The 26,869-nt window shown below is 35.5% G+C and overlaps 1 protein-coding gene across 1 annotated transcript in view; it reads left to right on the forward strand.

The window, feature by feature from the left end:
* DNAH5 (dynein axonemal heavy chain 5) overlaps positions 1-21,545 on the forward strand; it is a 120,167-nt gene extending 98,622 nt beyond the window's left edge. The window contains 14 exon segments of the mRNA XM_027813011.2: positions 3,966-4,209; positions 5,336-5,450; positions 5,912-6,102; positions 7,396-7,517; positions 8,365-8,514; positions 10,167-10,412; positions 11,958-12,177; positions 13,023-13,228; positions 14,037-14,240; positions 14,820-15,035; positions 15,857-16,069; positions 17,472-17,624; positions 19,478-19,709; positions 21,103-21,545. Coding sequence (XP_027668812.2) covers positions 3,966-4,209; positions 5,336-5,450; positions 5,912-6,102; positions 7,396-7,517; positions 8,365-8,514; positions 10,167-10,412; positions 11,958-12,177; positions 13,023-13,228; positions 14,037-14,240; positions 14,820-15,035; positions 15,857-16,069; positions 17,472-17,624; positions 19,478-19,709; positions 21,103-21,254 — 2,664 coding nt within the window. The 3' untranslated portion in view covers positions 21,255-21,545.
* Positions 21,546-26,869: the final 5,324 nt, after the last annotated feature.

Raw genomic sequence — 26,869 nt, forward strand, 5'->3', positions numbered from 1 at the left:
CATTCTATGAAGGCTTATGTTCTATCAAGCAGGTTCATTGCACCATCAGCCTTGCTTCAACCAGTGACAGCTTGCCAATCCACTGTGTAATGGAATCATCACTGTCTCTCTGAAACACACTGTGATGTGTATATTCACAAAGTCTTATGCCAGACTTCACGTCTGGGTCCTGCAATACAGTACATTCCTGAAAGGTGATGGTAATTTTATCAGCAGATTCCTCCAGTCATTGCAGTTGCTGTATGCTTGCTTGGAGGACACAGAAAGATAGGAGCTTAATTTTTCTCAGAGGTGCAGAGCAATAAACTGAGAAGCTATGGATGCAGGATAGAACATGGGAAATCCTGATTAGATATTAGGGAAAAAATAATTACATTGTGAGTGGTCAAAAATAGTAACAGATTACCCAGGGGCGTTGTGGAATCTCCATTCTTGGAGGCGTTCAAGACTCAACTGGAAATGGCCCTGAGCAACTGACCTGTTTAAACCTGCTTTGAGCTGGGAGTCGGACTAGTTCATTTCTAGAGGTGCCTTCCAAACTAAAATGATTCTACTACTTTTATGGTATCTTTGACACTAACTGGGAATGTCTAATGTGTGGACATACTGTGCTCTCTGAACCGGCTTCTCAGAGTGGTGTACTCACTACCACTTGCTTTGTGACCATCTGGGGACAGTTCTTTCAGATAAATGACAAGTGGACCACTTGACAGGCAGAAGGATTGGTAGACTTTTTGGTTTGTTTATCCTCTGTTTTTGCACAAGATTTGCTAAAGAGTCCATTCAGAAATACCCCACCATTCCAAAACATTTTTTCCTATGATATCTAATTATGAACTTTTGGGATTATGGGGATTTCCCTCCTAAGTGTCTGGATTCTTGCTACCTGCTTGTAGCCTTTGCTAGTGAGGAGGTGGAATTACCTAACTGTGAGACAGTTTGCCAAATGATTTGAGCAGTATGACTGCTTGGTGATATCCAGTGTTAGAATATATGTGTGGAATTTCTGCCCCCAAAAGAGAAAAGATTATTTATCTGTAGTCAGGTTTGTATATACATTTATATCCTTGCCATTCCACTATCTCTAGTATGGTTCTGCACTTCAAATGAGATTTAGACATACAGTGAAAAAAGGGAGGGTTTATAGCACATCATTTAAAGATTCTGCAAAGTCTGACTTTCCATTTCTGTGTTGTATGGAATGACTATTGGTAGAATCTGTGCAGCATACATTTCAAAGAATTGATTGATTACTGATGAGAATACTGGTACTGATTTCTTCTTTTCCACCAGAAACTTAAAGCAATTTGTGAGATGTGAGCCAAGTATAAGAAGGTGAAGGGTAGCTGGTGTATCTGCATAAAAATAATTCTGCTCTGTTTCTTGGAATAGTTGGATCTGAGAGACTTGATATATGTCCAAATGTAGTATAACTTAGACTGATTTAATGATATGGTTGTTGTCCAAATGTAGTATAACTTAGACTGGTTTAATGATATGGTTGTTTTGATACATTGGCTGTTAAAAAATTTGACAAAAAACTTGCTTATTTGTTGTCATAGAAATATAGCCAGATTAGTAGTAGAGTTACAATATACAAGAACTATTTATGGCTTTTTGAATTTTCAAATTCATATTTCAAGATTTTTGGTGTAAAAAGACTCAAGTTTTGTGAGGAACAGTTGGTGCAAATTCTTGCACTTGCGAATCATTTTGTGACATAATGATATAAGCTATGTGGCAGCTTTTATATTTTATGAATATTAACAAGTTCTAACATTCTTTGGTACAGCCTGTAAAATGACTTCAGGTTGTGAAAACAATTCCATAAAGCTGGATTCAAAATAGCCTCTTTGGTGCCAGTTTCTTGAATTTATGCATATGGTAACTTGCCTTAGTTTTTTTGCATCCTTGATGTTATGACTGGAAATTTTTGAAGACATGCAGAAAACTTTTGTGTACCCTTCCTGATCTGCAAAAAGTATTTTAAAAGCTTAATAGATAGATTTTTCACTTAGGCTTTTGTCTAAGGATACTTCACTTGCTTGAGTTCCAACTTGTTTCTCAGGCTCTTCTTGTGAGGAAAACTCAGCTTTCTGTTTTTAAAATGTGTTGCACTCTAAAATATGTTTAACCTCTTTAATTGCACCCAGAAAAACATGAAACTTAGTTTGGCTCAGAATGATTTCTTAGTATGATAATTATATTTAATTGGATGCTAACATTATTTTAATGCTGTACTTCTAAAAATTGTTTCTGCTTCATCAAACTTACATAATGCTTGTCTTGCTTCATAATTGCTACCTGGTTTTCTTTAGTTCCACTAGGCACCAGTTGATTGAAATGATGTTAATGGTAGTTTTCTTGTATTCTTCATCAGTTTTTTTCAGAATCTTTGGAATCTATATGAACATCTTCTAAGTTATGTGACATTTACCGTATTCTGTGAAGTCCCAATAAATCTTTTCTACCTGATTATGATCTTTCATTATGCCTTTTGCACAGTGACAAGGAAAGAACCTAAACCTGATAGCAAGATAAAGATGATTTTTGTGGGGTTTTTTTTAATTTCCTTTTTAAGATAAAAGGACTTTCTTTACAAGAGCTAAATGCTTGAAATACTTGGGAATGTTAGCAGAATGTAAGAACAAGAAGGCCACAAGTTTAGAATGTGGGAAAACAATTAAACAAAAATCTAAAAAGGCGTAACAGTGTTGCAAACCTATATAAACGAAGTCTACTCAAATGGGGGGGTAAAACCTTTCCTTAAGGCTTGCTAAGGTCTTGGGTTCATATTGTATCTACTGCTCTATGAGGGACCATGTATTCCTTAGCGTTGTCCTGGTTCTTTTGGAATAGTATCAGCCTGTCTGCAGTTATAAAGTGGCCTTGGCAAAGGTGAAGTGAACACACAGCTTCCAGCTTTGGAGTGGTTGTTTAAACTATCCACCAGACCTTTGTGAACAGTGAAGGAGTACTTCTGAAAACATAGCTAATATTTCTACCAACTGGCTCACTTGTTGATTCATAAGATTCATATTATCCTTATCTTATGAAAGACACTCAGCCCATCCTCTCCCTTTTTTACTTCACTATATTGAAACATTTTGTATTGTTTCAGTGGAGTATTTTTATCTCTGAGGGATTCATTCATAATAACTTTTTAAAGTTTAATTTTAAAAGTAGTTTGCAAATGAACTAAAAGGCCTTTCATCTATGAAGAACATATTTTTCTAGACATTTTAAACAGGGTTTTGGTTTTTATTCTCTGTTAATCTAAAGCTGTTAATCAACACGTATCCATCTTTTATATATGACCACTGGAAAACAAAGAGGGTATATAAACCACCCAGCTTGTATTACTAAATGTAATCGACTAAATACTTCTAGTGATGCAACTCAGCTTGAGTTCTACATGCTTTCTTTTCTTAATCAATGAAGCATTTTAGTGAGAGACTGAAGTTATCCCTGTTTGATGGAGGAGTATTTTTAGATGCTTTTCTTGAAATATTTGATGTTTGTTTTGTTGACTAAGGATGCTCATCATTACTACAACTGTATTTTCAGCATGGTGATTGGAAAACAGGGCATAAATGAGGATATCATTAGATGGAGTGAAATAAAATCCTATGCCTGGAAAGGTGTCTGAACTTCCCTTTGTCTGAAACAGAAAAAGAAGAACAATTACTATTTTGATTTTCTAATTCTATTAAGGCATGATATGAGCATGCTCCATTGTATTTGTTGAAATGATTTATTAATGCATACTTGTGGCAGGTTCAGAAACCTGGCAACAGACCTGCTGTCAGAAATATCACTGGACTTCTTTCCCTGAATTAGTACAGTTTCTCTTGACCTACACTGTTTTAGTAGGATCAGTACTTTTAAAATGAAATTGCTTGTTTCATTTTGTTTTTATTTTTTATTTTCTTCTGTTTTCTAAATATTACCATGCTTTTCAACAGGAATTAGAGAAAGAAAGAACAGATCTTATTGAAGTTGTGACTATGAACAAAAGAAGGATTAAAGACCTAGAAGATAACCTTTTGTTCCGACTTACAAGCACTAAAACTTCTCTGGTAGATGATGAGAGTTTAATAATTGTATTGAATAACACTAAGAAGACTGCTGAGGAGGTAACACAGAAACTACAAACTTCTGCTGAAACTGAAGTACAGATCAACTCAGCCCGTGAAGAGTATAGACCTGGTGAGTGAAGGTAGTGATGAAAGACAAGTGAGTGTATGGTTAAAACAGTAATACTTAGAGTAGGAGAAATGGTAGGATGAGATCAGGAAGACCATAATGGGTGGAAAGGATCTGTGTTTTCCTGTAAGTAAAATGTATCTAGGAAATGTCATACTGAGTTATGGTGGAGAAAATAGTCAATGTTATGCTTCATGTGGAATTTCTGAAATGGAACGATGTATTCTCTCCCTGGACTTCCCATTGCTCTATATACAAGTGTACCACTCCATCTAGTCTAGTGGGCAAGGAACTTGGGAGGTCTTGGTTGTTCTTCCTTAGCTCACAAAATGTTGATGCTTTTTATGGGCTGTCAATGAGACCAGTTATGAGGGTATTTAGGTAACTGTGTTTTAGTTCAACATGTTGACATTCTTTTTGGGGCCCATTATAATTCTAAATGCTTTTTGTATCTGTTTGGCTGAATCCTTTGTTTATCTTGTATTATAGATCCCTAAGTTGTTATGCTCAGCACCATTTCATCAGTCTTTTGGCTTTTAACTTGACAGGTGAAGACATGAACAAAGTGGAAATGAAAAAAAGCTCTCTGGAATTGTTATACCTGCATTTTAGAAAATGTGTAAAATGGTAGTTAGTGTACCAGAATCATCGTAGATTTTGTAAAACCTTTGTATTTAAAACTAAATGACTGCTGAAAGTAAGTTGAATCAGTGCTGGGCGAGTTAAATCAATAGAGTTAATTTGGCTTTTATATGACTCCTGTCAAATCTGTAAAATTTGGATACTCAAACAATATCTTTGTTTTTAAAAAGAAAAATCATCTTACTTTTTATATGTTCTACTGATGATCTAAATATTGCAGTATACTATCCAGATGATCTCCAAATATGCTCATATTTGCAAATGGAACTTTACATAGTATGCATTAATTACAGAAAAGATTTTTTTCCCCCTGATGTATAAATAAGGATCAAATGAAGGTTTTAATTATTTTTGTGGTTAGTAAACAATGGAGGCAACTCAAGCATCTTCAGTTAGCATTAGTGTTAAACTCACTATTGTTGTAGAGAGTTAAAGTTTCCTGCTTTGCATTTCTACTTTAAACACAGTCTTGTTTCCTGTCCTTCAGTTGCAACTCGAGGTAGCATCTTATACTTCCTTATTACTGAGATGAGCATGGTCAATGTGATGTATCAGACTTCGCTTCGACAGTTTTTGGGGCTTTTTGATCTCTCCCTAGCCAGGTAATTTAGATAACAATAAATATCATTTGTATTTATCCAGTCCTGGAGGTGGTTGTAGTACAGTAAATATTTGTTGTAACTAATGTAAGACAGTGTTGCCTGTTACAGACTTGACAAGAATTGTCAGTTTAAATACTCATAAGCCTTTGTCTGTTAGTTACCAAGGCAAAGAACTTTGAAATGTACCTACAGTCTTTAAAAATTAGGCAATGGGTGATTAAAAACCATTATACTGTGTTGATTTACAGCTATGCAGAAAGGCTTGATTAGAAAGGAATTTTTTGTTGCTTCTTTAATCTGAAAGTTGTTGCTAGATTGCTGTCTGCTATTCTGTGTTTGTGATCAATTATTTTTTCATGTTTTGAAAGTTCTGAACTATGGCTTTTGGTCTTTTACGTGGTATTCCCTTCAATAAAGCCTATTCAAACTGGTGTTTCAACTGCAGACCTTTCTTCCAACAGGTCTAGCAAAAGCCCTATAACTAGCAAGAGGATTACTAATATTATTGAACATATGACATATGAAGTATTCAAATATGCTGCCCGAGGACTCTATGAAGAGCACAAGTTTCTTTTCACATTATTACTTACATTGAAGATTGATATACAAAGAAACAGAGTGAAGCATGAAGAATTTCTGACACTTATTAAAGGTTGGAATTACAGAACAATTTTAAGCAGGGCACATATATTATTGTAGCTGTAGTTGTATCTCCTAGACAACCTGCTGTTTGCTTTTGCACATGAAAAGCCAGTCAATTGAAAGAATACATACTTATCATTCTGTTCTGGTGACAGACAACATTGTATGGCAGTTCTAATTTATAGCAGCACACTGGATATTGATAAATATAGCTTTGAGAATTGTGAGAATTTTAAAGGAAAACTGTTAAGTATCCTTTCAGTTGATGTTTATGATTACTGCTCAAATACTACTAGCTATTTGTTCAAATTAGAAAAATTATTATACTAAACATTTTTCAGTTAATTTGGTAACTTCAGGAGGCAAGCAAGCAAATAGGAACAGAAAGTGATGCTAACAGTTCAAAAGAATGTCAGGCTTTTAGCTGAATGTGACAAGTTCATGCCTTCAGTCTTAATTGCATGCAAGCACTGTGTATCTTCACTTGAAAGCTTGGATTCATTTTGTATTATCTTTCCAGGATACTTAATTTTGCAGGCAACATTTATTTATGGATCATAACTGTTAATTTTTCCATGTTGAATCTTCAGAATATCTTTTCCAAACAAGCTTTTTCAGGCACAATGCACAAAGAAATAGTAAATCCTCAAAAGAGAAACGGGTTAACAAAGATTAAGTTTAAGGTAGATCATAAAAACAAATATTAATATAAACTAACCAAACTACAAACTCTGCTTCATGAAAGGTGGCATGACTTTACAAGGTAGAAAACCCCTGTAACCTCATGATTAAAAATATGGATTTTTTTAGCTTGTGTTTTCTTTTTATTTTGCGTTTGCTTTCTTTTAACTTCAGTTGAATACCGAGGAAGGCAAATGTACATGTAGGCAAAGTTATTGCATTATCTACAACAAAAACCCCACTGAAATTAAGCTGCTTCAGTTTTTTCTCTGTAAACTCAAGCTTATTCTTTTACAGTAAAAAATAGGTTTAACTTGTTATGGGAAGCTGTTATGCATTTAAAAAAATAATGTTTTAAAGTAAGTTGAAAAAAAAGATTTGAAAATAAATTTTGCTTGTTACCTAACTCAGGAATGTCTTCACGACTGTCCTTAGTTATTAGGTAGTCTTTCTCCAAACTGGGAAGACTTAGTCATAAGCACTAGTCTTGCACAATCTAGTTTACATTTTCCAAGTAGGTTTTGGGGTTGGGGTTTTTTTGTTTTTTCTTTTCTTTTTTTTTTTTTTGTCTTTTGGGTGTCTCTAATAGTTCTAGTTATAACTAAATCCTAATTTCTTGCAGGTGGTGCTTCCCTAGACCTTAAAGCTTGTCCTCCTAAGCCAGCTAAATGGATTCTGGATATGACTTGGCTGAACTTGGTGGAGCTCAGTAAGCTTAAACAATTTTCAGGTATCCTTGATCAAGTAAGTAAGAGATTTTTAAAATGAACCTGTTGTTTGACAGTGATCATCTGGTATTGATCAAAGCATGTGGTGGGAAACTGGTTTATTTTATAAAACAGAATGAAGCTGTTGTGGCCCCAACTCTCTAGCCACCTGTTTTAATAAAAGGACATAAACCCCCACTCCCAGGAAATTAGGAAGAAAGTAGCATGTTTCACACCCTATATAATTGTACTACTTTTGTATTGGGATACAACTTGCTATTATCCAATTTAAATAATGCAGTTTGAATTGTATTCTGGTTGTTAGACTTGCATTACTCTTGTACTTTTTTACACTATGTTTTATGATGCTAGTTCCAATATTTCTCTGGCTACATGGAGTAAGAGGGAAGGGATGCTTACTAAATTCAACACTTCTATGAATAGTCTTAATGGACACTAGGTGTATGATAGCTAATGGAGTAAGCAAACAGCATTTGGCATATGTGAAGAGCACATTCTATACAGTCATGTGGGGAGAAGATATGTACCTCCGGTTTTCAAAGCTATGTCTGAGCCTAGCTATCTGTGTTCTGACCTTGCTAGGCCATTATATCTATCATTAATTGAAAACACAGACTGGTAGCTCATTTTTTCAGAATATGAATACTTAAGGGCATTGTTGCATTCTACAATTTTGTACTTAAAATCTGAAAGCTTGTCCTTTCTTTTTTAGTAGCTGTACGAAATCTGTGTATTAACATTGATAAACAAATGACTGTGTGTGGATTATGTGTCTCTGACCCTCACTAGAAGTTTGTGACTTTGTTGCAGTTGAAATGTGACTTGTTTGTTTAGTGTCATTTACTCTGATGGTATAACTGCAGATTTCCAGAGCAGAGAAACAGTGGAAAATCTGGTTTGATAGTGATAATCCTGAAGAAGAACAGGTTCCTAGTGGCTATGGTCAATCCCTGGACTGCTTCAGACACCTTCTTCTTATCAGATCTTGGTGTCCTGACAGGACTATAGCTCAGGTACATTTATATAGCCAACATAGTATATTTAGGTGTGATTAGAATAATAGTTACATGATTGCAGTTCAGTATTTCTTTATTTAATGCTAAACTCGTTTTTGTAATGGACCTTTACATTATGTTTTCTGAAATTCTTTTCAGACAATTTATGCCTTTGTTACAAGGGCAGTGGTAGCAAAATAATTCCAACATACTGAGTGAATGGTAGCTGATGTTTTTACTATGGAGGTAGGATTTCATCTGGAAATGTATGTGTTTATCCAGTTCTGCTTTATCAGTGCAGAAGGTATTTTTGACTGTCCTTGCTGATATTACTCAGTGGAATTGTAGAAGTATCCTCATGTTAGGCAGAAGTAAAATCTTTTGATGAACTCAGTTTGCTGACTGAAAACATAACATGACAATGATTTAATTGAGGAACTCTTTCTTGCATGGAAAAAATAAAAAAAAAAGTCTGCATTAACATCTGTTTAATTTTTTTAAAATAAACCCATCTATTTAGAAAGCAGAGAAATATAAAAATAAAGTTTATTAAATGGTTAGACCTGTTCTTAAGAAAAATCAACTTCTAGGAACCTATTTTTAATCTATGTATACTTCTCCAGTGCAAAAGAATAAAAATTATGCAATTGCTGACAATTTCAGAGCAATGGTTGGCAATTTAATGAAGTCAAAATGCATCATTAAAGTGTGGTATCAATTTTGTGCATGCAAACCGTTAGGCATTGTGACCAAATTCAGAGAGTGTCTCAGCAGTTATTGGTATAACTGCAATCAATAGAGGGGTAAATGGTGCTGTATAATGATTCTCTCAGATTGTGCTATGTATCTGAAATGGATTGTGCAAAATGAGTTCCTCAGTTCTGTTAATAGGGAGAAGATGCACTTTCATCTTATGATGGTTTTATGAAAACTGATGTTTACTAAATGCTGATTATCTTTTGTCTCTGAAAAGTTACCCAGAGGTATTAAGGGGAAGATTGCTCTAAGACAAAAGCAACATAGTGGGAAAGAATACAAGATAGTTTCAGACTGTTTGAAACAGCCTTTTCTATTTCTTAGTAAAAAAGATCAATAATATAACAATTTTCAAAATAAATAAATAAGGAATAACAGAGATGGTCTTCACCTGTTCCTCTGGATCTTCTATTTAGTGACAGTTATTTTCATCAATATTAACTAGTTGTTTGTTTAAGCACAAAAGTGGGAAAGACCTAACGCGTCTGAAGGATGTCTTCCATCCTTTCCTCCTTTATTCCTCTAGCATCTGGAAAGGAAAGCTAGAATTTAAGGTTACAAGTTATGCTATCTACTGTAGAAACCATCTTTAAATCATGAAAAACTTTCTAAAGGTTTAGTAGGGTTATTATGTTTATTATACTGTAATTATAGGTATTATATATAACAATACATGAAGATATATGTAATAGAGTAATTATTTTTGAAGTTTTTACTGGTGTTATAAGGCTGTAAGAAATAATGCCTTCAAAGACAATATGGTATGTTAACATAAATTTGTGGCATTCTTGTGTTTCTCATATAAACTTATAGCAGCCTTTGCTCTTCAGTTTACTTATTGGTTGTATTTAAGCTGTAAAGAAAACAGTATTAAATGATTACATCATGGGTTAAATTTACCCCTTTTAATACAGGCAAGAAAATACATCATTGACACTATGGGGGAGAAATATGCAGAGGGAGTCATCTTGGACTTGGAGAAGACATGGGAAGAGTCAGATCCACGTACTCCTCTCATATGCTTTCTTTCCATGGGCTCTGATCCTACAGACTCTATTATTGCTTTAGGAAAAAGACTGAAGACAGAGACACGTTATGTTTCCATGGGCCAGGGTCAAGAAATCCATGCTCGTAAGCTTCTACAGCAGACAATGGCTCATGTAAGAGACAAAAATCTGTATGTTTTTTGTATCTGTATTAAACACTTAGAAATGAAAATCTTGTCATGAAATGAAGTTGTTTGGTAGGTAGGTAATGCTGATGCGAGAGCCTTTATTTATTTGTATAAATAAGTGTTCTAAGCAATAGAACTGTCTTTTTGGAGTCATTTAATTGACCATAACAAGCTTTGATACTGTGCAGGCATCAGTGTTTTTCTCATATAAAATGGAGGTTTTGTTATATATAGGTTGTTGACTGATGACCATAGTTGAATGATTGTTTGGATTGCACGAATATTAAATATTCTTCACCAAAAATTTTACAACATTTTCCCAGTTTTGTGTTTTTGTAATACAAATGTGTTTTGTTAAATAAAGAAGATTAATTCCAACTATACTATTGATAATTACATAACCCTGAGAAAAACAGGGCTGTATAGAAAAATAGTTTGTATTGCTGTAGTCTGGATTTTGAATTGGGATGGCTGTCTGGTAGCATAGGCATTTTAGACATCCAACATGGGAAAATTGAAAAAATAAAATGTTTTCTATGAGAAAGAAAACCTGAAATGTTACAATTTAGCATGCTTTGCCCATCAGGTGGTAGTACTGCTATGTCTGCTGATGTGAATGGATCAAACTTCTTGTGCTCCTGTGTTATGAGCTTCTACCCTGTGTGTATAACTAGTTTTCCTTTGACTTCTGCCCCAGATTCTCATTTGACAACTTCACATTAAAAGCTAAAGCTAATCATCAGATCACATGAGAAGAAACTAATTAAAAAAATAAAAGCTCCTTTTGTTTAGTTAAGAGAAATGCAGTTACTTTTCCTCACTGTTTCACATACACTCTTAATGAATACATATGTTAGATGTATATATGAAGTATGGTAGTTCATGTCAGAAAGTTTGATATTTATTGATTGATAGCAATAGATCAATTAAGTATGTATATTTAGTTGTTTTCCAAGCCTGTAACCCTTCTGAGGAACAAGGTTTAGTAGCTTGTTCTATGGAGCTACTTCTGAGCTCCCTTAAATAAATCATGATTTATCTGTTTATCAGCTCTATAATCATGTCCAGATATGTTTTAAATGTACTGAAATGGAAAAGGTAGGGACTACTTGAGAAGACTAGACTGACAAGTAAGGACCACCTGTTCAGATGATAAAACCAAACAAGCTAACAACGCCTCCAGAAGGAACAGCCCATAGCTTACCTCACACAAGCTTTCTTTTGGAGAGAAAATACTTTGTTAATTGCATGTGTCCCATTACTATAACTACTGGCTTCTCTACATGAAATGTACAGGAAATCAAATGATTAAGGCCTTGGTTTTGATTTGGTGAGCCAGTGGTGAGAAATTGACTGTGCAGGATTTCTTCCCTTAACAGATCTGATAAGCACTTAAACATGATATATTTTGCTACAGCTTAGATGCGTTGGCTTTGCTCTTAACCTACAGCATAAATAATGAGTGAGTGATTTTAGTGATTTCAGTTTGTAAACAATGTTGATAACTTTTTATTCTGATGTTTTAAACTAGGGAGATTGGGCACTTCTGCAAAACTGCCACCTTGGTCTTGACTTTTTGGATGAGTTGATGGACACTGTAACAGAGACAGAGACTGTCCATGAAAACTTTCGACTGTGGATGACAACAGATATTCACAAACAGTTTCCCATCACCCTTCTTCAAATGTCTATTAAGTTTACCAATGAACCACCACAAGGGCTCAGAGCTGGACTAAAGAGAACATATAGTGGTGAGTGCTAGAGTGATAATGATTTAAAATTTAACTGTGCTCATTTTTGGACTCTGGTGTTATTGTGTGCTTAGATTGTAGCCACTGATAATAGGTGTAAACTAGTAGGAGGAAATGATCGTAACAATGACAGGAAACCTCATCCTTGGTTTGAGCCAGAAGCTGTGAAAATTAAAAGGAAGAGAAGATGTGCTGAAGTTCTGATGCTAGAACAAATTGGACAGCAAAATAGGAAATGCTTTTTATTTTCTCAGACATTGGCTTCTGATATCTCAGCTTGAAGTTTTGTGGCAGAAAATTGACATTTTAATCTCTGGCTATTAAATGCTCTTTACATTAGTCTTTAGTCTTAAGTTGAGCAACTTAATCACAGAATCATAGAATGGTTTGAGTTGGAAGGGACCTTAAAGTTCATCTAGTTCCAACCCCCCTGCCATGGGCAGGGACATCGTCCACTAGATAAAGTTGAGCAAAGCCCCATTCAGCCTGGCCTTGTACACTTGCAAGGATGGGGCATCCACGTCGTCTCTGGGCAACCTGCTTCAGTGTCTCGCCTCCCACACAGTAAAGAACTTCTTCCTAACAGCCAATCTAAATCTATCACTTTTCAGCTTAAAACCATTACCAGTTGTCCCATTGCTGTATGCCCTTGTAAAAACTTCCTCTCCAATAACATGCTTTAAACTGTCTCCAGCACAGAACACTCTGTAGGACAATAACTCACTCTTGGGAGAAGCGAGAAAGCCAACTGAATATCTCTAGGAGTGATGTTTTAGCACTGATTTGAAGTAGTTTTGAAAAATACTACTACTGTGTTTCTTAAAAAGCTCACTTACAATCAATAGGTGTCAGCCAGGATTTACTAGATGTCAGTGACATGGTACAATGGAAACCAATGCTGTATGCTGTGGCCTTTCTACACTCCACTGTTCAAGAAAGACGCAAGTTTGGATCGCTGGGTTGGAATATACCCTATGAGTTTAATCAAGCTGATTTCAATGCTACTGTGCAGTTCATTCAAAACCACTTGGATGGCGTGGATGCCAAGAAGGTAATTAGGGGAAGGTCGATTAGGGTGATGGATCTTTCTAGTAGTGGAATGTGTATACATGGTTCCAAATAACTGAAACGCAAACCTGGTTTTAAATGTTTCTTTTGTTTCTTTCCACAAATATTCAACATTCCAAGTATACATGTCCGTAGAGCAGCAGGCTTAGAATCCTGTGGATGTTAAGTTTCTATATTAACCTATACGTTAAAAAAAATAAATTAAAATTCCTCCAGCCATCTCCTCTGAAAACTTCAAAAATATGAATCTTAGAAGTACAGACCTTCTTTTCAATGCTAATTAAGTCACATAGTTACAAATGGACCACTGCATTTAAAACATTCTTTTGTTTAAATCTATTTTGATTAAAAATAATAAGATTTGCCCCCTCCAACCTATCTTGGTAGCATGGAGAAATTGAAAGTGGCTTTAAATGACTATGTAAGTATTCCTCTTTCTTCCTTATTTCCCTATGATCATTGTCATATAGAAGTCTGTGGCAGATCACTTCGCAACTGGCATTTTAAATGAAGTTGAAAGCATGATTAGAATATAGTTGTATCCCTCTTGCCCAGATGCTGGAATAGCCTCTTGAATTAGTTGTCAAATAACTATCTTGAGAAATCCTTGAAGGTGTTCTAAAAATGCAGCGTTATAGTAGTAGTAAGTACATAATAGAGTAGTAAGAAAATAACTTCCTTCCCAAAGGGACAGACATGCAGGATTTGGTATGTTAGCGGTTCTTAGTAAGGAAGATGTAAATAGGTGAGAAGAGGATTAGTTTAAGTCAGTACTTTCTTCTTGGTTTTAGGGGATCTCCTGGAGTACTATTTGTTACATGATAGGTGAGATTCAGTATGGTGGCCGTGTGACAGATGACTATGACAAAAGACTCATGAACATCTTTGTAAAGATTTGGTTCAGTGAAAATACATTCAGTCAAGAATTCAGCTTCTACAAAGGATACAGCATACCCAAATGTACTACAGTGGATCAATACCTTCAGTACATACAGGTTAGTAAATGAAAGCTTTTCAACACACAAAACCCCAACCCAATTCACTTGTTTTTTATAAGTTCCTGAGTCCCTAAATTTTGTCTTTTCTTCTAAGTACCTGTATTTTATCTTTCATTCGTAGATTCTTTATTGCTTTCTAAAGGTCTGCATATCTATTAGTGACAACTAATTGTCATCAATGTTATCATTGTTATGCAGGAATCTTTTCTTTTTCATTTGATTTTGCTTGAGGGGCATACCTGAAGACACAGAGTATTAAAGAGGGCAAAGAATGTAGTACAACAAAAATTGGGTACAACCTCACAGAAATAAGGTGTAGATATATGAAGGTACAAATTGAATGTTAAAATAGCATATAAAGGTTAAAACTGAGTTTATTGTTAACGTTGGTGTGATTTTGGCTGTGACATGAAAAATACATCGCAGCAAGTTGTTTGCCCTAAGACTGTTTGAAGAGATCTAGCTTCTTACTTCACAATGTAAGGTTTTGGGTTCTGTTGGTTTTGTTGTTGTTAGTTTTTTAACTACCTTATAAGTCCATCTCTACTTGTGCTTTTTTTATGTTTTACTGTGTAGAGTCTTCCTGCTTATGACACACCAGAGGTGTTTGGTTTGCACCCCAATGCGGATATCACTTACCAAAGTAAACTTTCCAAAGACGTATTGGACACCATCCTCAGTATTCAGCCTAAAGATAGCTCTGGTGGAGGAGTTGAAACTCGAGAGGCAGTTGTAGCCAGACTGGCTGATGATATGCTGGAAAAGCTTCCTGCTGATTATGTACCATTTGAAGTGAGTTAATGAAATTCCATTAAAAACATAGGTTTCATCTTTTTTTGTGTGGATTAAAAAAAGTAAAGGTACTAATTTTTCTAAAAGCATGTCTGAATTCATTCATACAGGCAATACTTCAAAAACATTTTTGGAGAAGTCTGACCAGACTCTTAACATTTACAATGAAGTCACTAAATGTGCACTGAAGTGCTTTTATAAGAGCTCTTTCAAAATATTAAACCACTTAATGCTTAATTTGTCATTTGCACTATGGGGGAGGTAGGATCATCAGCTTTTAACTAAGATTGTTGACACTGTAGAGAGCTGAGGTCACGCTGCAAGTGAATTCATGCCTCTAGAAGTACTACAGCTTTAACATATGTATTACTTTGGGATTCAGCTTATATCGTGGAGATATTTTTAAGTTGCTTTCTTCTGCAGCGAAGTGGATGCTGAAAAGCTTGTCAAGTGATAGGCTTCATTGATTGAAACCTAGTGTTAGTATCTCAGGATCCATATTAACACGTAATAGCCTATGTAATTATATTTGTAATGGACACCTACTGCCTTTCAGCCATTTCTTTTCTGAAATAGAAAATTTCCTTCTGTTTATGTGGAAGATGGAATGACTCTCAAGGTGAGAGGGTTTTCTTACAGTTAGAAAACATTTACTGATGGCTATATACATGGACGCTTCCAATCAAGGAAGATGCCAAACTGACCATTTAATTTCCTAAATAAAAGCATTATGTCTTAAAATGGTATTGAAGCCTAACCTTGATATAAAGCCATATTTAGTTTTTACCTCTCTTGAAGTATCTTTGGGTTTCTACCTACAGGTAAAAGAGAAACTAAAGAACATGGGACCTTTTCAGCCTATGAACATATTTTTGCGACAGGAAATTGAACAAATGCAGAGAGTTATTTCCTTAGTGAGAAGTACTCTGACTGATCTAAAACTTGCCATTGATGGGACAATTGTTATGAGTGAAAATCTGAGGGATGCCTTAGACTGCATGTATGATGGAAGAATCCCTTCGAGTTGGAAAAAAGTAGGTTTACATCACTTGCTTTGTAAGGAAAAATAAATTATTTCTGTAGAGCTATATTAAACTGCTAGACATACAATAAATACTGTTTTCAAACACAAGTTTTAATCAGCACTATGCAACTGCTGGAGTCAAAGCAAGCCCTCTTTCATTTACAAAATTAGAAATTATTGTGGGAGATGCAGGTATTTCCCATTTTAACAGCCCGTTGCATATTGTCAGGATAAAGAGCTAGAGAGAGGAGAATAGTTTAAAATGTAATGATGGATTTTTAAAAATAGCACCCACACTAGTGGACTACACTGTTGCTTTTCTTTGAGATTAGGACTTGTAGTTATAGAATCATAGAATAGTAGAGGCTGGAAGGGACCTCTGAAGATATTCTAGTTTAACTCCACTTCTGAAAGCACAGTCAATTAGAGGAGGTTTCTAGGACTCTCCAGAATCAAGAGTCCACAACCTCTCTGGGCAATGTGGTCTAGTGTTTGATCACCCTCACAGTAAAAAAACAACCAACCATCAAACAAACAAAAAACCTCTTATATTTCCCACATTTGGTCTGTGCCCATTGCCTCTTCTCCTGTCACTGACAAGGATCTGGCTTCATCTTCCATTCTCAACACATAAGGTATAAACATTGATAATATCTCCTCTGAGCTTTCTCTTCTCCAGGCTAAACAATCCAAGCTCTCCCAGCGTTTCTTCCAACGTAGAAATTGTTTTCAGGAACAAGTAGAGCTGTTAATGGCAACTGATGAGGAGGGGTTTTTTTGGTGTTTGCTTGTTTTGTTTTTATTGAAAAGATGTTTGTATGGTACAAAACCTAGACCAAATCAGATGATTCACAGCACAAGTATGATACAACTATTCAAAGAGAAAAATCATCATAAATCTTCACATAGTCCGGCTCAATTTTCCTTAGCTGCTTTTTTTTTTGTTTGTTTGGGGGGGTTTTGGTGGGTTTTTTTGTTTGGTTTTTTTTGGGTTTTTGTTTGTTTTGTTTTTTTTAGAAAAAGCAGAATAGTTTTGGCAGAAATCCTGTTTTCTCGATACATTGAACTTGACTTTAGAAAGACATGCATACAATATTTTTTCTGCTTTACACAGCTATCTAATTTTGCAAAAACACCATAAAATGGACAGTTATCACAAAAATCTTTAAGCCTGTCTAAATGGAATGGTAGGCATGAATTCAAACAGAGCAAGAATTTGCCTCAGGTTTCAGTGAGATGCAACATTCATCTATTAGGTTAAGCTTAAGATATGAAAAATTAGCTTTAAATATGCTTTGCTAATATTATGGTTTTTAATGCCTTGTGAGGAATTACCTTTTCTTAACATGAATATGATGTTTTAAAACTGTTGAATGAAATTAAAAAATGAACACACTGTTTACTATTTTTAGGCATCTTGGGCTTCCAGTACACTTGGTTTCTGGTTTACTGAGCTTCTAGAAAGAAACCACCAGTTTTACAGTTGGATTTTTGAAAGACGACCAAACTGCTTCTGGATGGCAGGGTTTTTTAATCCTCAAGGATTTTTAACTGCCATGAGGCAGGTAAATTGTGTTTAAAGTTTCACTGTGCTTATTCTTTGATACACTTCTTTTAAAAAACATATTGTGTGAGAAAATGGTTGAGTTACACGCATGGCTCCTTTGTATCAGCAGGGAAGATGTGTAACTGTCTAACATTTCCCGAGTGAAGTGTTCTTCCTCTGCACATACTTTTTTCAGGATATCAACCACTAATGTATTAAAATATATTTCCTACTTTGACCACGCCTCACGTATGTAGGGGCTACCTTACAATATTGTTAAAGTAGACTGGAGAAGTAATGTCTCATAATGTCTCATGTTACCATTGAGATATCCCCAAGAAAAGGTGTTAAGCCCATAAATTTATTTTCTTTTTTTCCTCCTTTTTGGTTTGTGTTCAGCACTTACCTGGCTGGAGGCTTGCCAAAATTAGTCTTAAATTACACTTCTGCAGTTCAGCAGCTGATTCAGCCTGTCTTCATGAAGTGGGAGTTTCCTTTATTAATGTGTACTAAGTATAAAGTTTGATGTATTTATTAATGTATGTATCACTGTCCGCTTGGTGATTGTGTTGGTTGCTCAGCACACTAGTTGCTTTTGACAAGTGAGCTACTTTTTACTTCAAAAGGATGCAATAAATATCTATGTAGGTCGGCATAAAGGGACATATTGGAGACAATAATTGTCTGGAATCTGTAAAATTGGGAAAGAATACTCAGGTGGAAATCCAATGGGACTTCAGAAAAAACTAACTTTTGGAGGAGAAAATGAAGATTTGCAGAGAAGTCTTCCCTCTTGCTCTGAGGTCTGGGTTGTGTAATGCTTGGCTGTCAAACTGAAGTTCTAATTGGTGACCTCCCTCTGCTAAAATTGCAGGCCTTGGAATTGGATAAAAAAATATTTCTTCTGAGTAAACAGTCCTAAACTAGGATTTTCTTTTGGACCCAAACTTGTGGAAAATGTGTAGTAGCAGGATCTGAAACAGTTGAAATCTACAGAACTTTTCTAATTCCGTAAGAAAAGAATGCATTACATAACAACCTAATGTCCCAAGCAAAAAAACCAAAGTGACTTTCTGGGCTTTGCTATATCGTGGAATAAATAGAAATGAGAATGATGCAAAGCCGGAATGGTCATTGAACTATAAACCTTCTGCTCTTCTAAAACAGCTAATTAACTGTGACAGGGGACAAACATTAATTCCAAGTACTTCAAACAAAGATCTTGGAAAACATTTACAAGACCAGGATAAAACTTGGGTCTGGCATAACTTAATGGCATGGGATAGTAAGGAACTGGGCAAGATAAAGGAGTGTTGTCTAGTGCACTGACTGACTAAATTTGAAGTATATGTTGAATCTTAAGCATTTCTATCTTCAAATCTGTTCTTTGTTTTGTTTTGTTTTTGGGGTTTTGGTTTGGTTTTTTTCCAGCCTCTTTGTGTAGCTTTATAGGTGAATGAGCTTTTATTATTATGAATACAGTTAATTAAGAATATAGGCACAGGAAAAGGAAGGCAACTCTAGAAAATATGAAGCAAACTACACATTTTGCTTTTGTCATTGGAACTGTTTTACTTAGCACAAGCAGTTAATGTTTTCTCATCTCATGATAGCTGTGAATTTTTCATATTCGCAAGAGCCAGTTACAATTGGCATTTGATTGGTTGTGTTACTTGGTATGGTCGTAAGATATTGTATGTTCTTAGAGAAAAGTCAAACTGCTGTAAACATAGATACCATAAAAAGTTTAATTTTTGTATTGAAGAAGGTAAGTTGTGACCATACAAATATGTTTCTAATAAATTCTGGGAAAAAAATGTCTCTGTGCACATGTGAAAATGTAACCTCTATACTTTCATCTATTTTGGGCAGGAAATAACAAGAGCTAACAAAGGATGGGCTCTTGACAGCGTAGTGCTGTGCAGTGAGGTCACTAAATGGATGAAGGATGATATCACAAGTCCTCCTTTGGAAGGTGTCTATGTACATGGGCTGTATTTGGAAGGAGCTGGCTGGGACAGAAGAAACATGAGACTGACTGAATCTAAGCCCAAGGTGCTTTTTGAGATGATGCCGGTTATAAGGATATATGCAGAGAATAACAGTAAGTAACTATATCGTAAAGGATGTTATTTTGATAGAATTTAGTGTAACTTTTTATTCAACTGCATAGAAGTCTTTGGGGCTTTAAGCATTTCATGAGACTGTTGCTATTCATTGTACTGAATCTTTTCAAAGGGGGAGGCTTTCTGGTCTTCCATATAAAATGAGTTTTCAGTCTTCCTTGTTAATTGATAATAAGGACTTTTTTCCCTAATATTTAGATAGGTCTCTACCTTTTGGTCTTAATGATATTAATAACTTTTAAAACCCATGACAGATGAGCTGTTCTCTGCCTCCTCTGACAAACATGCTTGCATTCAGTCTTCTATGGACAATGTGTCCTAGATTGGGAAGATCAACGTTTATATACACAAACGCTGTAACCTAAACCCAAATAACCTCTTTTCCACATCTAAACCCCTATGTAATTCATGTATATATAAAACTTACATAATTATATATACACAACGTATATATATATAACTATATCTTATATTAGGTATTAATAGATAACATGTTATATATGTAATGTATATTTATAGTAATGCATTTTTTTTTCTGGACAAGGCTATTTTTGAGCTAACAGAAGCAAGCAAGTGGTGGAGTGAGGTGGTGGAAGCTGTTTTGTCTTGGAGGCAGAAAAAGACTGTATGAATGGAAAGGAAACATGGGGCTGAAGGACAGTGCCGTTTTATGAAAATGTATAATTTAGGTTAATGCGGGGGGGGGGGGGTGTGCATAAAAAATAGGAAATGCTGTTGAATAGGTATGTAAAATAGGATAGGTCTGTTCACTGTTGAATGTAACATTGGAAACATCTGTTAAAAAGCATTCCACCTCCAAAAGTAAAGCTTGCTTGCATGTTATTTTGTGTAGCTGATGGCTGCTTTCACAGTGATCATGCCTAAGATGCTGGATAATGAACACTGAAGAATTAAGCATGACTAGATTACAGTTCTAATTCTGCAGTGAAGAAGTTTACAATTTATACTCTGAAATACTGAATGCATTTCAAAATAGGTGAATCAAAATAAAACCTTTTTACTTTGACACATTAATAATACATTGATGAGAAATAATGGCCAGTGGACAGATTGAACTAATAATGTTAATTATGCTAGAGTGTCCATTTACATTTCCTGCTACATCCGATTCCTAGGTGCTGATGTTAAATCTTAAACCTACAGGAATTTCAAGCCATATGTAGCCATCAGCTGGCAATAACATAGTAGTGAACAGTGTGAGAATCAAGTAAGAGTTTTCTTTGGTCATAATGGAGAGCTGTGTGATATTGAACTTCGATTCAGTTTTACATTTGCCATATACCTAGTTCCTTAGGGCCCTGGTTTTCAGCCTGGTTTCATTTTTTCCTAATGTCTCTTCTGTCTTTTCAGCTTCAAAAGATCCACGTCTGTATTCATGTCCAATCTACAAAAAGACCATTCGAACAGATAAGAATTACATTGCTGCTGTGGATCTTAAAACCCTTCAGTCTCCAGAGCACTGGGTACTGCGTGGGGTAGCACTTCTGTGTGATGTCAAGTAATGTTCAAAAAAAAAAAAAAAAGGTTTCTAAGAGTAGTTCTTTTCTGCTTTTAAATGTAAACATCAGTATTTAGTTTGCTATACAATGGATCACTTCTAAAAATACATTTTCTAAGACATAGACTCATTATGGTATTTTTAGAAAATTATTCTCAATAAACCTCTACAATAAGTTTACAAGTGCTAAATCATACAGTGATATTGAGTTTGGTAAATAGGTTGAAGTACTACCTTTATCTTGACAAATTGTGACAAATATTTAGTGTTCTTATCTCACTATTGTGTGCTTAATTTTACCTTGAATAAAGATTGACTTGAGCATTGTTACTTTTCAGTGGTAAATATGTTTGTATCAGGGCTTACCTTAAAAGTAGGTAAATGCAAAGCTTTTTTTTTTTTTTTCTTTTTTTTTGTGTGTGTGTATCTATGGAAAGCTAAGCCTGGCTGCTCATTATGTTCCAAGATTTATCTCCTAGCTGATAGTTCCTAGTTCGCTTGGTGCCTAAATAAGGAAGGTGAGACTGAAAAAATGTCACACTTGTTTCACTACTTGGAGAACAATTTTGTGTGTGTTACATAAGAAAACAAGCATTTGACAGCTGCCAGAATTCCTTACTATCTTGTTCGTGAGATAAATGTGTAATGGATAGGAAGAAAATAGTTCCATAAGAATGCTTGGATGTTTTTTCATGGGCCAGTACACCAGATTTGAGTCAATCTTCATCCAGGTTATTAGCTTTATGACATCAATTTTACCATTGTTTCTGCTGTAATTTTGCAATGTTGTGATTTTACGTATTGTTCTTTTTTGTTTGGTTTTTTTTTGTTTTATTTTTACGTTTCTGCTTTTTATTTATGTGCTGCAAGCTTTTTGGTGTCTCTGCTAGGTAGGAAACTTTTCACATAGGAAGCCATCTTAAGAGAAATGTTAGCAACTCCATTCAGTTAAACACTCTTGGCTTTACATGTCAAGCACACTTATTTAATCATCAAAAAGCCGGTCTGTTTTTGTTGCTGAGTCCAATAGGTCATGTATCCTAGTGATCCACTAATTCACAAAAACAGGTGCTGCAGAAGAGGAAGAAAGAAGAACCAGTATTTCTGGTTCATCTGTCACACATAAATGCTGAAATGGAGAAGCTGTTTTCAATTTTATGTCGAATCAATACATAGCATTTGAAGGGTGGATTAGTTTATTAAATACACATGCTAAATAGATCTCTTGCCTAAAGCTGCTATTTAAGAAAAATGCAAAATTTTATTAGAAGACAATATTTGTATTTTAGTGGAGTCTTCAGCATGCATTTCTACAGTTAAACCAGTTATGAAACTTAGGTGGAACACTGATTCCATTTGCAACTTTAGGTATAGAGGACTTTCCATTGTCTTTCCATCTTGGAATTAGTCTTTTATTTTTCTTTTTTCCTTTCAAATAACTCACAGTGAAACAAATGAAAATATGAAAATCTCCTTTAGGAAATATTTTTAATTTAGACACAGCAATAAATAAATAGAAGATGAGAAGTTTGAATTGTTCTTTACTGGACCTTGGAGCACCATGCTCAGGCTTCCAGGAGATCGTCCAAATGCTCACTCAAGTTCCAATGTTGCTGTGGACTTGTGTCTTTCACCAAGACCTTCCTCTGAAGGAAATGCACATTCTTTGCACTTCTGCAAGTTAATCACACTTCAAACGTCACCTTTCAGACAGTGAATTTGTTGTATCCTTATAGCTGTAGATACAGTGGAGATGTCAAACCCCATGGTACTTCTCAGTGAGCGAGCTGTGCACATTTTTTTCAGTGTGATTTTCTACAAGGGTGGTGAGGAAAAGGGTAGTTTCCCAGATGAATACACCTGGTGATTCTAGTTATGCCAGACTGTCAGATGAGTGAAGCCATTGGTGTTGGCAGCCACTTATTATTTAGTGACTTTAAAAAAAAAAAAAAAATGTTAGCTCTGTTTCTTAAGAGGTTTGGCATTAGCTGGGGTTTTTTTAGGTGTCTGCAAAACTACCAGCAGGAATGGACTGAAATGATGAGGCATGGGAGAGTTCAACAAAAAGCTCTTCTGAGATGTGATATCATGTCAAGGGCCAGAGTACATAACCCTGCTCTCCCAGGGTTTTTTCTGCCTGGGCTGGGGGGTGACTTGGTGCAGCTGACATTGGACCTGCCTCGTTGCTACAGACTTGCCTGGCAATCACTGATCGCTGGCAGACTCTGGTTACCCTCATCAGATCAGGCCCTGCCTTGCTACCTCAACTTTCTGGAGTGACCTCTGATCTGCCTTGTTATTACAGCCTCATCTGGCAGTCACTGATATGTTAACTGGCCCTGGCTGCTGTCACGGACCTGCTCTGCTTTTTTGTTCAGGTGACATGGGACTGTGCCCTTGTCAGAGAGCCTTTGCCCTGCCCACCCTGCTGTGACTCTTGGCTCGCAGCTCCACTCTCCTTTCCAAGCAGCCTGCCCTTGCTGACCCCCGGCTTCAAAGAGGTGAAAAATTGAACTGTTTCTTGCTTATCTTCATAGCAGAGGTAGGTAATAAAATTTTTCTATGGGAAGGAATATCAATAAAACAACCAGCCCTGAGATACAGAACTCTATGCACTTTCTCTGCATTTGGCTTTGTTATTGGTCCTGATTACTCAAGAAAAACCCTTTGCCGGAATCAGTTGTGCTGCTATTAAGCATGCAGCACTGTAAGTTTAACGTTCTGGAAAACTGCAGCATTACAGAAGGTATTCCCTTCTTTTCTTTCTGATATTTGGCATGACAAATACATGTGTTTTGGAGAATATTTAAAAACAAATATTATACAAATTTCCTGTAGAAATTAATTGTAATATAACTTTCTGAATAAGGTGGAGATACTGGTTTCATCAGAATCCTTTGAAATTCCTCATAAATTTTGTAAGTATTTAAAAAAAAAGCTGTCTAATCTTTCAAATATACATTATGCTCTGTATGCTACATTACACAGAATGGTCTTGTCTTACGAGCTTCTTTTCAGAAGTACTTTTTTCCCTGAGCTGTGTGCCTACATTCATACTTCGTAGCTCATAGGTTACTCACATTGAACTTCTTTTTCTCACTGTTGTGAGTTTTTCCCCATATGGCGATTATAAGGAAAAAGAAAAAGCCAGTATAATTCCAAATTATCAGTAAGTACAGTTGTCATAATAGAAAAGGATTTTATTTTATCAAAAGTAATTTGTTATGTTATATGTACCAGCTGGTTTATAGAGAAAGTATTTCTCATTCTGAACTATCCTTCATTAAATTTCTGTTGATAATGAAATCAATATTGAAGAAAGTTCAGTTTTTCTCTATTACACTGGATTTTCTTTCGTTCCTTACTTGGACAATTATCCTGTTTGATTACTTGCAGCTGGACATACAAAGTGGCTTCCTAATGAATCTTGAAATAAAGCTTCACTAATGCTCATATATGAAATTTTAATTTGTAATGATCTCATTTGCATTGCATAAGCATTATAGGTGTACACAAATGACTGAAGGCTTTTAGAACATATACAAGTCTTTAAAAAACAATGCTGCAAAGGTGAATTAATTTGAACCAAGCTGATTATCAGTTGTGTAAAATTTAAGGTCTATTAAACAGATGAAGAAAAAAGACATAGCTCTGAACATGTCTATGGACTCAAGATGTACCATTTACTGAAGCTTCTGGCATCTTTTAATCTGCAATGTGCAGCTTTCCCTCAAACTTTTCCAACTACTATACTATACTTTTCCTATACCTTTGTTTTTATAATAAATTTTAAAAATTCATTGTAAATGAAAAATATATTATGTGTGTATGTATATTAATATAGAAAAAGGAAAATGAAAATCTGGGGTTTTAAAACTAAACAGGAAATACGTGTGGCCGATCTCAATTTGCCTGTGAAGTCTGCACACAGAAGCAGAAATTTCTTGGTATTTACTTGTATATTCTATCTTTTAAAGAAATATTCAGAACAAGGAAGAACAAACACTAGAAAAGCTGGCAGAAGAAGAGTGGGAAGAACGATATGGTCAAAGTATCTTTCAGTTAGAGCTATTATTTGAAATGGATACCACCCTTTAAATTTTTAGTAAAGCTATTATTTGTGTTGCAGTCATTCTGAGAACTGAAGTAGTTATTTTAGTTTTTGCTGTCAGAGAGTATGAGACATCCTACTTGGCAAGAAAAACAACATATGTTTGACTACTGATGTAAAAATGTGGGGTTTTTTCCCCCCAAAGGTACTATCTTAGAACAAGAAAATTTATACATTAAAAAAAAAAAAAAAGAGCTAGGAAACCATAGCATTCTGTGAAAAGAGCTTAACATGGTTTAACAGAAGGTAGTGCAACTTGTTAAGAAACTGTTTTTACACAAATTGCCTGCAAATCAGTGAAAGTTTTCAGTTTCTCTGTTAAACTGCCACAAGAATGGCAGCCAATATATAAGCTCCTCCCCTAAAGCCTCTTTCGCACCAGTTTGCATAGCTTGAGTATAAAAGGTGGGGTTTTTTGAGAAAAACATAATCTAGAATAATTTTTCCTGTTAACTGACCTTACTATATCATAATTTACATAGTGTTTTCCTATATTTAAATTGAATTAGTTTCTATCTACCCCACTTGCTCTGGGTGAACTGATTCCACCAAAGTAATAGCAGATTAGTTTTGGGAAGGGCACTCTAAGTGGTTCATCTTATCTTGCAGTTTCTTTTCTAATCTAATCAATATATACTCAGAAAGTAAGTGGTGACTGATGATGAAGCCCATTAGCACTGTATAAGATTGTGACAAGAGCATGTGTGCAAAGAAAGTATAGAAATGCTTTGTGAAGTAAGGTGTGTTCAATATATCTCCCTTTTCTGAGTCATCCTTTGCAAAACTCAATTCCTTTTCATTAACTTCCAATACTTACAGGGGGCTTACAAGAAAGATGGGACAAACTTTTTAGTAGAGTGTTTAGTAATAGGACAAGCGGTAATGGCTTTAAACTAAAAGAGGGTAGATTTAGACAAGATATAAGGAAGAATTTTTTTTACAGTGAGGCTGGTGGAACACTGGAATAGGTTACCCAGAGAGGGGATACATGCCCAATCCCTGGAAGCATTCAGAGTCAGGTTTGATGGGGCTCTAAGCAACCTGACCTAGTTGAAGATGCCCCTGCTCATTGCAGGGGGGTTGGACTAGATGACCTTTAAAGGCCCCTTGTACCCAAACAATTCTATGATTCTGTATCTTGCATAAATCAATATTGTGTCAATTAAAATGTTTGGTGTAAAATGTACAGATGAGTGTCCTGGTTTCATCTGGGATATAGTTAGTTTTCTTAGCAGCTGGTGCAGGGCTGTGTTTTGGATTTGGTGTGAGAACAACGCTGATAGCACACTGATGGTTTTGGTTGTTGCTGGGTGATGTTCATATCAAGTCAAGGACTTTTCAGTTCCTTGGGCCCTGCCAGCCAGAGGGCTGAAGGGACACGGGAAATTGGGAGGGGACACAGCCAGGAGAGGTGACCCCAACTGGCCAAAGGGATGTTCCATACCACATGACGTCATGCTGAGTATATAAACTGGGGGAAGAAGAAGGAAGGGGGGACATCTGACATT

This window comes from Falco cherrug, chromosome 3, assembly GCF_023634085.1.
Source record: "Falco cherrug isolate bFalChe1 chromosome 3, bFalChe1.pri, whole genome shotgun sequence".
In the NCBI taxonomy this organism is placed as follows: Eukaryota; Metazoa; Chordata; class Aves; order Falconiformes; family Falconidae; genus Falco; species Falco cherrug.